The sequence below is a fragment of the Theobroma cacao genome, chromosome 9 (assembly GCF_053813885.1).
Source record: "Theobroma cacao isolate CCN51 chromosome 9, ASM5381388v1, whole genome shotgun sequence".
Lineage (NCBI taxonomy): Eukaryota > Viridiplantae > Streptophyta > Magnoliopsida > Malvales > Malvaceae > Theobroma > Theobroma cacao.
Genome location: NC_142647.1, coordinates 44,283,214 through 44,298,226, shown reverse-complemented (window position 1 = coordinate 44,298,226; position 15,013 = coordinate 44,283,214). Strand labels below are relative to the sequence as shown.

The 15,013-nt window shown below is 34.2% G+C and overlaps 2 protein-coding genes across 2 annotated transcripts; one reads left to right on the top strand and one right to left on the bottom strand.

Moving 5' to 3' along the window:
• Positions 1 to 395: 395 nt before the first annotated feature.
• Positions 396 to 6,165, bottom strand: LOC18590143 (5-methyltetrahydropteroyltriglutamate--homocysteine methyltransferase). The gene is made up of 12 exons (XM_007015499.3): positions 5,955 to 6,165; positions 4,725 to 5,078; positions 4,549 to 4,636; positions 3,669 to 3,796; positions 3,159 to 3,550; positions 2,906 to 3,069; positions 2,447 to 2,527; positions 2,184 to 2,350; positions 1,990 to 2,095; positions 1,628 to 1,878; positions 1,341 to 1,542; positions 396 to 972 (listed from the first exon to the last, which is right to left on the bottom strand). Exons 1-12 carry the CDS (start codon positions 6,116 to 6,118, stop codon positions 604 to 606), a joined length of 2,466 nt encoding a protein of 821 aa, XP_007015561.3. The 5' UTR covers positions 6,119 to 6,165; the 3' UTR covers positions 396 to 603.
• A 5,605-nt stretch (positions 6,166 to 11,770) lies between these two features.
• LOC18590141 (serine carboxypeptidase 1-like) lies at positions 11,771 to 14,879 on the top strand. The gene is made up of 8 exons (XM_018127435.2): positions 11,771 to 12,229; positions 12,324 to 12,428; positions 12,541 to 12,815; positions 12,932 to 13,186; positions 13,703 to 13,809; positions 13,913 to 13,999; positions 14,259 to 14,364; positions 14,505 to 14,879. Exons 1-8 carry the CDS (start codon positions 11,854 to 11,856, stop codon positions 14,643 to 14,645), a joined length of 1,452 nt encoding a protein of 483 aa, XP_017982924.2. The 5' UTR covers positions 11,771 to 11,853; the 3' UTR covers positions 14,646 to 14,879.
• The last annotated feature ends 134 nt before the right edge of the window (positions 14,880 to 15,013 follow it).

Below are 15,013 nucleotides of genomic sequence, written 5' to 3'. Positions count from 1 at the left end.
TTACACGTTTCCAAATGATGAGGTGGGGGATGTAAAATTTTAAAAGGGACTAATTTTATAGTCTTTAGGTCAAATAAATCAGGCAAATGGTGTTATGATTTTTAAAACCATTAATTAACAACAAGTATATGTTAGGCTTATTTACTTGAATATATCAAAGTCTACCAGCCAAGTTTGTGCTTTGAGTCATTGATGATGTCAATTCAATTACTTCCCCAAACCCATCTCTTTCCATTCAAATTAGTCCTTTTTTTTTTTTTTTTTTTGCGTCAAAAGGATGCCAAACCGACTCTCAATCTCCAATTTCCAGCCCCATAATTTAGGCACTCTCTCAAGTAAAGAATATGAGAAGGAGAAAAATATAGGAAACAATTACAAGAGAATAGAGACTCAGCTTCATGGAGATCAAGAGATAGAATATTATCTTAAGATGAAAGACTCATAGGTCGATCTGGATATGAATATATAGCAATTAACTCCTAAGCAAAGAAAAAGAAATGTAAATAATTTCATCGAAAAGCCGAAATATTATTCACGCTCTGGCAGATTCTTTTCCCCTCTCAAAGGTTGAGAGATAAATCTTATGGCAACCGGTAGACTCACTTAGTTAGCACCGGCCAACTGGGTACGGATGAGCTTGGCAGCAGCAACCATGTTGCTAAGAGCAGGCTGGACTTCAGTGTACTTGCGTGTCTTGAGACCACAATCAGGATTGACCCACAGAATGTTGCACTCAAGGACTGCAAGCATCTTGTTGATACGGTCAGCAACTTCTTCGGTAGATGGGATCCTTGGGGAATGAATGTCATACACACCAGGACCAATCCCGGCACCATATTTGACTCCCTCACGGAAGACAGATAGAAGCTTTTCATCTGATCTCGAGTTCTCGATGGTGATCACATCAGCATCCATGTTTATGATCGAGTGAATGATGTCATTGAAGTTCGAGTAGCACATGTGGGTGTGAATCTGTCCAATATGTTTGCAATATCATGTTCAGAAAACAAATCCAAGCCTTTTGTCTATGTACATGGAAAGTTCCATTTTGCATTGTATCAATAAATGCCAATAGGGTTCTATGAAGGAAAGTCAAATACCATGTGAGTCGTGTCATTTCAAAAGAAAAAAAAAAAAAAAAACTTCTTTCATTGTTCTTAGAATTTTCACTGATTTAAAAAGAAGCTTTATTTGTTGCTATATTTTATAATTCTAAATCTTGTAATATATACATCTGACAAGTTTTAAAAGGATTATTGATATATAAAATGGTTAAGATTTAAGAAACCAAATACTTTCTTTGGTGCCTCAGTTCCTAAAAGAGGTTAGGAATTAGAAACCTGAGTAGTGTCTTTGACGCCGCAGTTAGTAATCCTGAAGGAGTGAACAGCCCAATCCAGATAGAAAGACTGCTCAGATTTCCTCAGAGGTAAACCCTCTCTCAAAGCAGCTTCATCAATCTGGATAACAGTAATGCCAGCCCTCTCAAGATCTTCAACCTCATCCTTAATGGCCAAGGCAATCTGGTAGCAGGTTTCATGCCTAAAAGCAGGCAAAGGTACTATGGGTTAAATAATAGAAAATATTATAAATAATTTGCATTTATAACAATTTTGCCTTTACTTACCTTGGCTGGTCATTTCTCACAAAGGACCAGTTCAGAATCGTGACCGGGCCAGTAAGCATTCCTTTCATAGGTCGTTTAGTCATACTCTGAGCCATTGAAGACCAAAAGACAGTCATGGCCTTGGGGCGGCTCACATCACCAAATATAATAGGAGGCTTGACACAACGAGATCCATATGACTGGACCCACCCATTCACAGTAAAGGCAAAACCAGATAATTGCTCGCCGAAGTACTCAACCATGTCATTTCTCTGCATTGACAAAGTACATTTGCTCAAGACCATGAGAAATTACGACCTTTACTACCATAAGAAGTTAAATCTCAAATGTACTTAACCATTCTAATCATGATAAAAACTCACCTCTGGCTCTCCATGTACCAAAACATCAATGTCAAGCACTTCCTGGAGCTTGACAACTTTGTTGATTTCCTCCTTGATGGCATTGACATAATCAGTTTCAGAGATCCTACAAATATATGGGCAAAACTGGTTTACTATGCAACGAAAAGAATGATTTGAATAGTAACATAACCTGAAAAAGCAAGTACTCTTACTTTTTAGCCTTGTACTCACGACGCACTCTTCTAAGGTCCATGGTTTGAGGGAAAGATCCGATAGTGGTGGTAGGAAGAATTGGAAGGTTCAACTTCTTCTGCTGGGCATCCAGCCTAGCACTTACATTTGTGGCACGACGGTGATCAGAACCCCTCAAGGCACCAGCCTGTACAAGAAAAACCTAAATGTTAAGTAAAAACAAGGTTGCATTGGACCATTCCAGAAAATGAATGGCAGGAACTGTTCTCTGAAAACTACATACAGCCTTCTGCACAGCCTCATTTGTCACTCTAGGAGATGATTTTCTTGAAGCATGAGCCGTAGCATTGGAAGCAAAAAATGCCTGCAAAAAGATGAAAAAGGAATGAGATGCCTAGAGCATTCCAACTAACTATACGCCATAAATCTTTAGATCATAAACAACATATTTCAAAGTTATAGGGTGCCCTCATTTATCTGCCTAATAGAATGACCATCGAGAGAAAAAAGAGATAGAAAAAGGTGTAAGCCTGCAGTTATAAAGCCAATGATGTTGTGGAATGTAATTCAAGTATCAGGAATGTAAAATGGATGGAAAACTCTTCCATGGCTAAAACATATATTTTCTAAAAGGTTCCATCTGATGCTGATCAACACTATTAAAACTACCAACACTCTATACTCTTGAGCATTAACCACATCCTCCATATAAAAACCCACCAAACTAGCAATGAAGAAATACCTCATCCTTTTGCCCAACCAATGCCTTGGCCAAGGCATTTACTTCAACAATTTTTTGTGCTGCAAATGCAAGCCATGACTTCAGCTCTTTGTCCAACTTAGTTTCATTCACAAGGTCCACCGCAGTGTGGAGAAGAGAGCATGATGTAGAGACCACAACTTTTTCTGTAGAAGAACAAAACCAAAATTGTTCCTAATTTTTCAGTAAAATACTAAAATTCCAAGTAGAAATGAATGTAGTAATGCCTAAATACCTTTGCCAACAATACCCTCAAGAGCCTGCAGGGTACTAAGTGAAGAGGCAAGATCATTAGCCCAGATGTTTCTTCCATCAACTACTCCAGCAAACAAGTACTTATCAGAAGGAAATCCACTCTTTATCAAGTCAAGTGTTTTTGTTCCACGAACCAAATCAAATCCAAACCCAGTTACACCCTTTAATGAAGTAAGTTTTTTGTATGTCTCAACGGGAACATCAGCAAAGTAAGTTTCAATAAGAACATTCAAGCCAGATAAAGATGATTCTAGCTCTGAGTAGGCATGAGTAAATGCTTGCAGTTGATGCGACTCAAGATCCAATATGAGGGTGGGCTCATCAAACTGAATCCAGGTTGCACCAGCTGCCTTTAGTTCAGCAACAACTTCCCTGTCAAGTAAAATTTATTAGAAAACACTTAAGACAATATGGCTGCACTGATTTCAATATAGCTTAGCCCAATAAATTGCAGATTCACCAAGGTCAAGCAAACAGCTTAGTGCCTTACTTGTAAATTGGAAGGATCTTGCCAATTAGGGAAAGAAGAGAGAAGGATTTCTCCACCCCCTTTGCTGGTTTTGATAGCAACAAGTAAGACACAGGGCCTATAAGGACAGGGACAGTGTCAACTCCGAGCTGCACCACAAAATTAAACAATAATTAGCCAACCAACAAAGACAATTAGGTGGAGAATTTTGGATTTCCAATAATTAACAAAAAAATTGAAAGCATATTTGCACAATAACTGAACAATTTTCCAAAGCAAAATACTCCTAGAGGACATTCTACATGGAAAGCATCATTTTCCGAATTGGATCCCATGTGATGAGGTGAAAATAATAGTCCTCTTAAATCACAACTTTCATCCGCAAAGGTGATACTATAAAAGTACAACCATGAATTCTGGATCAATGGGTGTCATTCTGATATATGGGATCCATTTAAAGATTAATTGAAACATTCCATATCTAAGGGTTCAAGTGTGTAAAAGATCCTTACAACAAATGGATTTATAAAATAGTTTGTTATAGCTAATTCTACATCTAACTTGCTTATTCTTTGAAACATGTTTACATATTCTTACACCGCCGAAAACTTGGAGAAAAATATACTTAACTCACAAAAATAGAGCTTCTAGGTGTTGTTTAACTTATAGTAAAATCTAAATTGCATCTCACAAAAATTAAACATGCCTTAGAGCATATTTAATAATAATAATAATAATGTGGCAATTCCTTCAACTTTTTAATGGTGTTACTATTACCAAAGAAGGACAACAAAACTTTTTTAATAGGCTAGGGATAAACTCAAAGAGCAGAAACAATTACTAAAAGAATATCTTAAAGAGCAAAAACAAGAAGGATAGCATATGAATGTAGAAAACTCACAGCTTTGGCCTCCTTGTATTCATCAACAGCCTTGTGAGATGCATAGGAGAACTTGACATCTGGTCCCAATTCCGGGACAATGTAGTGACTTCAAAAATTATAAATATAATTAACGCCATGAAGAATAAGAAAAATTTTGTAAAAGGAATACTCTGCACAAAGTATTCATCACTTACTAGTTGGTGTCAAACCACTTAGTCATTTCCATAGCAGGCACAGAGGCATTACCCCTAGCCATCGAGAAATAAACATCAAAACCAATCTCACCACCATTCCAACCATATCTAGGAGGAACTGCGCCAAGCATTGCTGTGTTGTCCAACATTTGATCATAGTATGAAAATGTGTTGCTAGGGATATACTTGATTCCAGCCTCAGACATCTGCCTCCAGATGGATGACCTGAGATCTGCCGCCACCTTCTGCAATTCCTCGGCACTGCTTTTACCATCCCAGAAAGATTCCAATGCAAACTTTAACTCCCTCTTGGGTCCCATCCGAGGGTAACCAACAATGTGTGATGCCATTGCTCTGTTTCATAAAATAAAAAATAAAAAGCATTACTTCGATTTTAAATTCAGGTTCAACCTAGCCAACAATCTTGAAAATAAGATTTGTCCTCAAAAGGAGTCATTTGAGACAACATTCTAAATTATTATTGAAGCATAAGGTAGGTGAGACAAAATTCACCTTCTTATACAGATAATCAGTTTAAGTTAGATTTCTTTTTTTATATGGATAATAGCTCAGGATGGGAAATTGAACCCAAATTCTCTAGCACGGAATACATGCGGCCAATATTGAGCCACATCGTGCGCATGTTAAATTTAAGAGTTTAATCAAAGGAAATGACTGAAAGTTGCATATTAACATTGAAGCTGAATGCCACATATTCAAATTCGATTTCAAATTATAAATCTAAGATAAGTTTATATAATAAAAATCTTAAAATTAAAATTGCAATAACTTTAAGCCACTAACAAACTTAACAATTGCAAACACTAAATTGCTGAGCGAAAAAAATTGCAAAAACTAAATAATTTGAATTACATATACAAATACTCAATATAAAAAATTAGATCTGAGTAACTTGAAATTACATATATTATGAGCGACAGAGAGATAAATTGAAAAAAAAAAGAACTCACTTGGTAGTCTGTTTGGTTACTCAGAAATAGCATGAAAAGGCAGAAGGAAAAATCCAGTGTTTATCAAATTATAAACATTTTTTAAGATCCTAAATTTAAGGAACTTCAAAACGGTTTTCGATATCCTTAACTGAATCAGAAATGCTCAAAATTTTATCTCTTTTTCCAGTTTTGTTTTCATTTCCTTCATTTTCTTTTTTCTCATAGAAAGAAACCCAAGAACAACGAAAAGCAGAAAGAAAGTAAGAAATGGAGTTACCTAAGAGAGAAAGGACGGAGAGTGAGGCGGCGATAGGAAGGAGGGGAGTGTGTTGGGAGAGCAAGAGAGCGAGGGGCAAGCAAAGGAAATGGAAACGATACTAGTTTTTTGGCGAGAGAAGCAGAAGAGAACGGCGCGAGGGAGTGAAGGGAGACGTGGCTCATTTATACTTCACTCGGCCTTTCGATTCTCCCTCCGCTTCTTTTGTACTCCAACTACTTCTCCATTCCCCACTTTACTTACCGATTCCTTTTCTTTTTTTTCTTTTTTATTTTCTTTTATTTTGATAATCTGTTTGATTTTAAAATTGAATAAAAAAATTTAAAATGCAGTTAGATGGGAGTTTTCAGGTGTTGCATGTGTAAAGATTACAGGATCATTTAGACCAAAGATCACCAACCTTGATCCTTGATGTATACAGAACTAAAGTTTGGTGATCTTTGATGTTGATATACAGAATTAAAGTAAAAAGGTTATTTGGAATATGATTTTTTTGTACTTTTTAAGCTACTATTAAAAAATATATTGAAATATTTCAAAAAATTAAATAAATTTTTATTTTTTTATTAGTTCAATTAAATTTTTATATTTTTATTTTATATTAAATTGATTCTTATTATTTACAGTTTGATTAATTATTATTTAAAATATTACATATCATTTTATATTACGCAATACTTATTGGTATTATAATATATTATAGTATATGATGACATTATATGATCATACGGTATTTTTCACTTCTCACATTAGCATCATGATAATATTGCATGACACAAAAATGATAAGTGACATTTTGATTAATAATAGTTATTCAACCGTTAGTCATAAGCACCTATTTGATCTAAAATAAAAATAAAATGATTCGATTGAATATAATGAAATAATAAAATTTATTTAATTTTTTAAAATAGTTTAAAGGCTTTTTAAAACATAATGTCTATTTTTTATCTTATAAGAGTCTACACCAAACGCATAAATTAACTATTTTTAAAATTATACATAAATTAAGCATTTGTCTATGTACACAAAAAATAATCAAATAGTTTTATTCAGCTTAATTAGATTGTTAGATTAACGTACAACATGCAAAATTTCTTCCACATTTAGAATTTGCATTTTCCTTCTCTTAAAGCCTAAATATGATGTTTAGGTTGGTGACTCATACTAGTACTATTTTATTTGAATTGTTCTTCTTTTGAACTTAAAGTAGCACAAGTTTTTCAACATCATCTAAAACCAACTGATTTTTTTTTCCTTTTCTAATGAAAGTACCAAGTTTTATTTTTTTAGGCAGAAAATGTTTTATATGATCATATTTTATGAGTTGAGTTTGAGTTGAATGTGAGTCAATCATAGAATTTTTTTAGTGGAATGAAATATCTAAACAAACATGATCATGACCAGACAACTAGGGAACTTCATTGCTTCATTGCCACTTTGGTGGCATGCATTCTACTCAAGCTGGATTTATTATTAGGATTAATAATTAATTACCAATTTATAACATATTCCCTTTTATTTTTCTCCTTCCCCCAATAATAAGCATTTATGAATTGTTGTTGGTAAGTAGGTGAAGTGGGACCTTAATCCCCCAAAATTCTCATGTAAGCTTCCATTTCATATCAAATGAAGATAATATTTTTTTTTATTATACTAATTTTATTCTTACTTTCAACCATCTATTAATTTCACTAGGTCAAAAGATGATAGTTTATTAAAATTAATTAGATATCTCTACTTTCATTAAATGATATTAAGAGCTTGTTTTTTAAGTTTTGGAGTTACAAGCCCAGCATGCAAGAACGAGGTTGGGCTAAAAGCGGGCCGCATGTTTCATTTTGGATTTTGGTCGAAGCCATTGCAGTGTAGGAACTCAAAATGATTGCATTGAGTTTTATAAAAAGAACGAATGTTGTTAATCTAGATTAACTAAACCCTAAATTTGGTGAATATGACTAATTTGCAGTGCTTATGCGTGGACAGATCGCCCGGTTACCATTCTACCTATCGTCAAGGATATCGTAGCAAGTGGAGTGAGCGTCTGGCTGTACAGGCAATCAAAATTGAATGAGTAAGATGAATAATGTGGGAGGAACAATAAGTGAAAAATTGACTAGCAACTAGCCCAAGAATATTGACATACATAATTGTGATTGCATTTGCAGTGGCGACACAGATGGACGTGTGCCAGTTGCTGCCACTAGGTATTCATTAAACCTTCCGAAGCTCCTTGTCAAGACTGCATGGCGTGCATGATATACCAACCAAGACGTGGCGAAGTCCAAACGATCTTTTTCTTGTTTTATTTCTTTATTTTCTCTGTTCATTTCTTCATGGCATTTGTTCCATTATGAAAAGTCAAGTCTCTCTGACTTGTAGCACTCAATTAGTTTGATTACAGAGTTGTAATATTAATGTTGGAGGGTGCGTATGTGGTGGCGTACGAAGGATTGACATTAGCTATAATTAGAGGAGCGGGGCATCTGGTCCCAAGCTACCAGCCAGAACGTGCCCGAACCTTGATCTCATCATTCCTTCAAGGGACTCTCCCTCCTTCCTCACCATGACCCATAGGATTGCCGACTAGAAAACAGAAAGATAGAGATGAATTGCCGCTTTTTCTTTGTATTCGTTTGTGCTATTCTCATTTTAATAAACATCACATTTATTCAACGATGACTTGGGCTCCAAAGTTTAGGTAGTATAGTAACTTGGAATTAAAGTTGTAGACAAGTAGAGATAGAGAAAGACGGCTTAGGAGATCCTATATAATTCATGATTGTGAATGAAAAATATAATTAAATAATTGTAGGTGATATGTCCTTAGTAGAAAGAGAATGAAATTATAGTTTTAAAAAAATATTATGGATCTCCATAATAAAAACATATTGACCCAAAAAAAAAGTTAGCTTTAAGTCATTGCATTAAGCAAATCTAACAAAAATATTTGACCCGTGGAAGGAACCAAGTATAACTCCTCATAAGTTGAACCTCAAAAATTTGAAGAAAAAGAAATTACAACATAGAAACCAAAGAACCGGTTAAAAAAAGAAACAATATATGGGTCTCAGAAAAGTGAATTACGAAAAAATATAATAAAAACTTATTAAAAAGTAAATTTGAAGAAATTGAAAATAGTAGAATAACAAAATTATTTATCAAAAAGTGAATTATTTTTGTAATTGTCAAAATTACAGAAAAGTAAAATAAAAATTTTTATTAAAGGGTAATTTTTTTGTTTAATTTGTCAATTGAAAACACAGATAAGAAGGCTATGTTACTTTTCATATATTTATAATTTGTACAATCATATGCATTGAAAGCAGAAAATTTATTTGGAAAATTGAAAATTTTTTAGACATAAAACATTTTTCGAATCAATGAAAAAACTCATATAATGTCTTACGTTTCTGAAAAGTGTAAAACATCTTTCGGAGAATTAAAAATACTATTTAGACTTGAACATTGAGAATTATTTAAGTTTAAAAATCCCAATAATGGTTAGGTTTAACAATCCATGGTTTCTTTGTATTTAAAATTTTTTAAATTTGAGTGAGGGTAAAAAGATATAAAATCCAAATAATAGAAAATATTTTTAACAATTTATTCAAACAATGAAAAATAATACATTTTTTCTAAAATAGTTTATATAAATTTTTTTTTAATTACCAAATAGACTTGGTGTGACTTTTTATCCACGACGCATAATTGTTAAAGGGTGAGTGAAGTGTGTTATTTTGAAACAAGAGGAGTTACTCCTTTTCTACTAAATTTATTAATATTTTGATTTTACCAGCATTCTAAAAAAGAATTTGACTTTAGTCAATTTAATATTAAAATTTTACTTTTTTTTTATAAAATTGATTTTTCAAAACTTTTAATATAAAAAAGAAATTCTCCATTAATGCTGCCCTTTATGATCACTTTTCCTCTTCAACCTTGTGGTTGGCATCTTCATGTCAAAGGCCACTTCAAGTCAACGGTAATTCTTCGTCTATTTCACACCTCTAATTCGCAAATAATACCATTCACTTTGCGAAGTGCATCTTTATTAGTTAAGGACAATCAAAGGGATTTTGAAAGGTTTTCACGTGATTTACGAAAATCAAAATAGATTTTGAAAAAATTATCTTGATTAAAGAAAAAAACTATCCCAATTAAGGGAAAAAAGGTAAAAAAGAGTTATATATATATATATATATATATATTGAAATTTTGGACTTTTGGAAATCAACTATTGGTGGCCGGAATCTGGGTTGGGGGTTGGGAAGATAAGGGCAGGCAGAGAGACAGAGAGGAGAGCTAGAGAGAAGAAGAGATGAAAAATTGGAAAAAAAAAACTAAATGTGGTTTAAATAGCTCCACTGAAATGGTGTAATTTGGGGTAAAATGGATTAATTTTTTTTTTATATGTGACATGTCCATGCCATGTTAGTATCTTTGAGACATCAAATGTTTCAATTTAGACAGAATTACTTTTAAAAATTCAATTATACATAATGTTCAAACTATAAAATTAAATTAATAAAATTTTAAATGAATATAAGCCTTTCCAAAAAAATTTCAAAAAGTAAAAAGAATTATAAATATAGATTTTGAAATATATATAAAGAGTATTATTTTTTTTTATAAAAAAATATAATTTTGAGACATTTAAAAAACGATAAATGAATAAAACGAGACAGAATGGGTAGTATATTTTCTTTGTTAATCAACCTTTCGTGGCTAAACAGCCTAAGTTTGACATTGTCTTGATGGTTTGTCAAGCTCAGGTTTTTGTATCCCTTCGAGACATCAAAATCTGTTTTGACAAAATGACGACACTCAATACCAAGAACTGGTTTCTTCCATGTTTGATCTTTGCTGGAAATATGTGAGAAACTTGTGGTGTTGGAATTAACTATCGAAATAATGAAATAGACAACTTGGTTAATTAATTTCAAAACGTCCAAACAGATGGTTCACTGACTTTGAGACAATTTCAATGTTCGGCTGTTCTATATTTTTCCTGGCCGATTACCGTCAAATATTAATTTTTAAAGTTCCGTTTGAATTTGACGCATGGTACTTGATAAATATCCTTCCTCAATAAATCCAATGAGGTGTAAGAACAATGGCAATCAACCAAATTAAACTGCATAGTTTCAGGTCTGCACCAACGATTTTTCTCTATATATTTTATAATTGAGGTTGAGGATGGTGTGGTCTTGGATAAGCGTCTTACGTTTAGGGGGTCAAACCCCATTGCCTTTCACATTCTAGCCTTTACCGCCAGCGATTTTAGCCCCTCTGAGTCACTGGCGGGATGAACCATGAGATTACGCAAACAGACATAATTAGAAGTGATGAAATGCTATACGAATAAGAATTTAAATTTGATCAGACTACTGTTATCATTTTTAGAAGATTTGAAGCTCAAAGTTTGAATTTTGGTTCCCTTTATACTTCTCTTTTGTACCAAAATGAAGATAAAACAAATTAGTTAGATGAAGATGAGTTGTCTCCATATCATAAAGAAAAAAGGAAAAGAAAATGAAAGAAAAATAACCGGATTAGAGAAGCACGATGATTACAATGCTGCCTATTTAGGCAATTAAAGTACTACAGTAAACTGTGCAATGAAAGCGAAATAAGGCAAAACAATCGAATATTACATTATAGTAGTAATTAGTAAATTATAATTTACTATACAATAGATCGAAAACAGCTGGTTGATTCATCCAAAATCTTTTATTTAAAAATGCCATTAAATTAGAAGCTACGGAAATATCATCCCTTCTGCTGAAAGCCCCAATAACCAAAATCTAGGTGCCTTGATCTTGACGCCCTCTGAAGTATGTTAGAACTATAAATTTCCTTGACATTTTACTAAAAAAAACACAGTAGCCAAGAAAACATGAAACTTGCAGGGTACACATGGATGCTACTCTTTTTGTGCCTTTGGGGGCTTCTCACTTGTGGAGAAGCCAACCAGGCTGAAACCCTTCGTAGCTTTCTCAAGTCCAGATTGTCACGGAAACCTGCTGCCGCACATTCTTTGGCATGGTTCCATAAAAAAACAGGGTATTCTCCCAATTACGTACAGCCCCAAGATGGCTCCATGGAGGCTGATAAAATTGGTGCATTGCCTGGACAACCTAATGCTGTGGATTTTGACCATTACGCAGGATATGTGACTGTTGATTCTCAGGCTGGCAGAGCACTTTTCTACTACTTTGCTGAGTCCCCAGAGAACTCTTCTACAAATCCTTTGGTTTTATGGCTCAATGGAGGTATCAATCAATTTGTTTCATAGTCATCATTTTCGTTAACTACACTAGCTATTATATATGCTCATCCTGGTACCTTGGTTTCTGGCAATTTCAGGACCAGGATGTTCTTCATTAACTGGAGCAATGACGGAATTAGGACCTTTCAGAGTAAATAGCGATGGGAAAACTCTTTTCCGAAACATTTATGCGTGGAACAATGGTCAGAATTAAAACTTGACTTGTCACTTCTGATTACGTATTCTTCCTTAACTTTTTGTGTGATTATTATGAAATTAATCATGTATTCTCACGATTTTGATTGAGCTTGCCAGTGGCGAATGTGATCTTCTTGGAATCCCCAGCTGGAGTAGGCTTTTCGTATTCCAATACATCCTCCGATTATGACCGTACAGGTGACAAGAGTACTGCAGAAGATGCCTACACTTTCCTTGTAAACTGGCTCGAGAGGTTCCCGCAATATAAAACCCGGGATTTTTACATAACTGGAGAGAGTTACGCTGGTCACTATGTGCCCCAGCTTGCTTACACCATTCTTCTCAACAACAAAAACTCAAATCAAACAGCGATTAATCTTAAAGGCATTGCGGTATGTTCAATGTATAACAAGTAGATCTCTCTCTGTGTGCCTTTTTTACTTCCGGAACTTGGAGCTCTATATATGATTTGCTCCTAACTTTAGTGAGTGATGATAAAACTTTTCAGGTTGGGAATGGTTTGATTGAGGATATTACATTTTATTTGGGGAGATTTGACTTTTTATGGACGCATGCTTTAAACTCTGATGAAACCAACAAGGGCATCCACACCTATTGCCGCTATTTTAATGGAAAAGATCCAAAACAATGTGACGACTTCCAGAACCGGGCGTATGATGAGGCTGGTGATATAGATGGTTACAATATTTATGCCCCACTTTGTCAAGAATATTCAGTATCAAATAAAGGCTCACAGGGTTCGGTAAGTCATACTGCAATCAATCAATGCCTTATGTTACATAACCAGATTGATCGATCCAAGAAACTCTATCAATTATTGAAATTTGAAATTCATTTCTCTCATCATCCATCCTTCAAGGTATTGAATATTAGAATTTGCTTTCACTACGTAGTCTTAATTTGCTATGGTGTTGTGAATTCTTGACCCTGGCTAGAAGTTCACCTGTAATCAGACACAATTATAAGAACAAGAAACCAGATCAATTGTCATGGCATTGAATTGATTGCACAACTTTTTCCTCAAAAATTGTCATGGCATCAGACCTTAGGTTATCTATTGTAAAGATTTTTTGTTAATTGTTTGTTACCACGTTTTCCAATTCTGGTGACAAACCAACTACTCTCAGCTGTCTTCGACATTGGTTCAGTTTGAAGTTTATTTCATCCTTATACGCTAGCTAGTTGGACTAATCGGTTTCAGGTTGAACTTTAGACTAATTACAAGAATTATGTTTAGTCATACTGATTCTATTTCCAGGTAAATACTTTTGATCCGTGCTCAGGCGCCTATATGATATCTTATCTGAATAGACCAGAGGTGCAAACAGCTCTCCATGCTAAGCTTTCAGAATGGCATCAATGCAGGTTGTAGCCATCTTGCTGTTAATTTAAGTTTATTAAATTCTTTTGGTTTGTATATATTTATTTTAATGTAACTAAAATCATATTTCACTATACCACTGAGCAGTTCATTTGACTGGGCTGATAGCCCAGCTACTGTCTTACCAATCATCAAGAGTCTCATGGCAAGTGGTCTCCGAGTCTGGCTGTACAGGTAAGCTCAATTTCAACCTAGCTTAACATTCTATGGAACTAAACACATTAAATTTGTCATGAAATGTCTAACACTGATTCCTGACATCTAGATAAACACTGCGAAAGATGAATTTACCAGCATAGAAAATTATTATGCAGATCTAGATAATCAGAAAGAGCAATCTTAGTTGCAAATTTGGAAAGTAGTTAGGGTACATTAAATGTTATACAATCAATTTGAAATGCAATATTGCAACTAAAATGGAACAATTTTGCAGTGGTGATGTAGATGCAGTTGTCCCAATTACCACAACAAGGTATGGGATAAACATCCTGAATCCCCCCATCAAAACTGCTTGGCGTTCATGGTCCAACAATGATGAGGTACTATAAGAAAAAGGAAACATGAACCTTTCAGCAGACTTCTTCCAGTTCCTTCTTTGTCTTTTCATTTATAAGATAAAGAGTTGACAGTTTTCTCACTGCTTAATTCGGTGACTTAAGAATTGTTGGAATGAAAACAGGTTGGAGGATATGTGGTGGAATATGAAGGTCTGACATTGGTCACAGTGAGAGAAGCAGGGCATTTTGTTCCAAGCTACCAGCCAGCTCGTGCTCTTACCATGATTTCCTCATTCCTCCAAGGAACTCTGCCTCCACCGTGATCTTTCTGCACTAATGACTAAATGAATGATTTTCTAAGCTTTTCCTATGCATTTTAGAAATGAAAATTAAGCAAGGAACAACAAATAAGGAAGGTATACGAGACTATAGCAACAATGTTGGGCTTGGAACAGACATTTTACATCATTGGATGTAAATCTGTTATTTGAAAATCCAGTAATGCATTGTGAATAAATGAATTTGAATGAAGAGCTGAAGATGAAATTATCTTACTATATTGTTCTCTCTTTTTTTTTCTTTTTTCTGTTATGTGTTCAAGGCAAAAGATCTGAAATTCTTTAAGGACTTCAAAGTAAGTTACAAAATGGGAAATGATCACTAAGTCCAGAAGACAATACAGGAGACAAAA

Coding starts and splice junctions, on each gene's coding strand:
- LOC18590143 (XM_007015499.3), bottom strand. CDS start 6,118: ATGAGCCACGTCTCCCTTCACTCCCTCGCGCCGTTCTCTTCTGCTTCT. Junction 2,351..2,446: donor ATGAGGCTGTGCAGAAGGCT/GTATGTAGTTTT, acceptor TTTCTTGTACAG/GCTGGTGCCTTGAGGGGTTC. Junction 1,543..1,627: donor GTGAGAAATGACCAGCCAAG/GTAAGTAAAGGC, acceptor GCCTGCTTTTAG/GCATGAAACCTGCTACCAGA.
- LOC18590141 (XM_018127435.2), top strand. CDS start 11,854: ATGAAACTTGCAGGGTACACATGGATGCTACTCTTTTTGTGCCTTTGG. Junction 12,816..12,931: donor TTAATCTTAAAGGCATTGCG/GTATGTTCAATG, acceptor AAAACTTTTCAG/GTTGGGAATGGTTTGATTGA. Junction 14,365..14,504: donor CATGGTCCAACAATGATGAG/GTACTATAAGAA, acceptor GAATGAAAACAG/GTTGGAGGATATGTGGTGGA.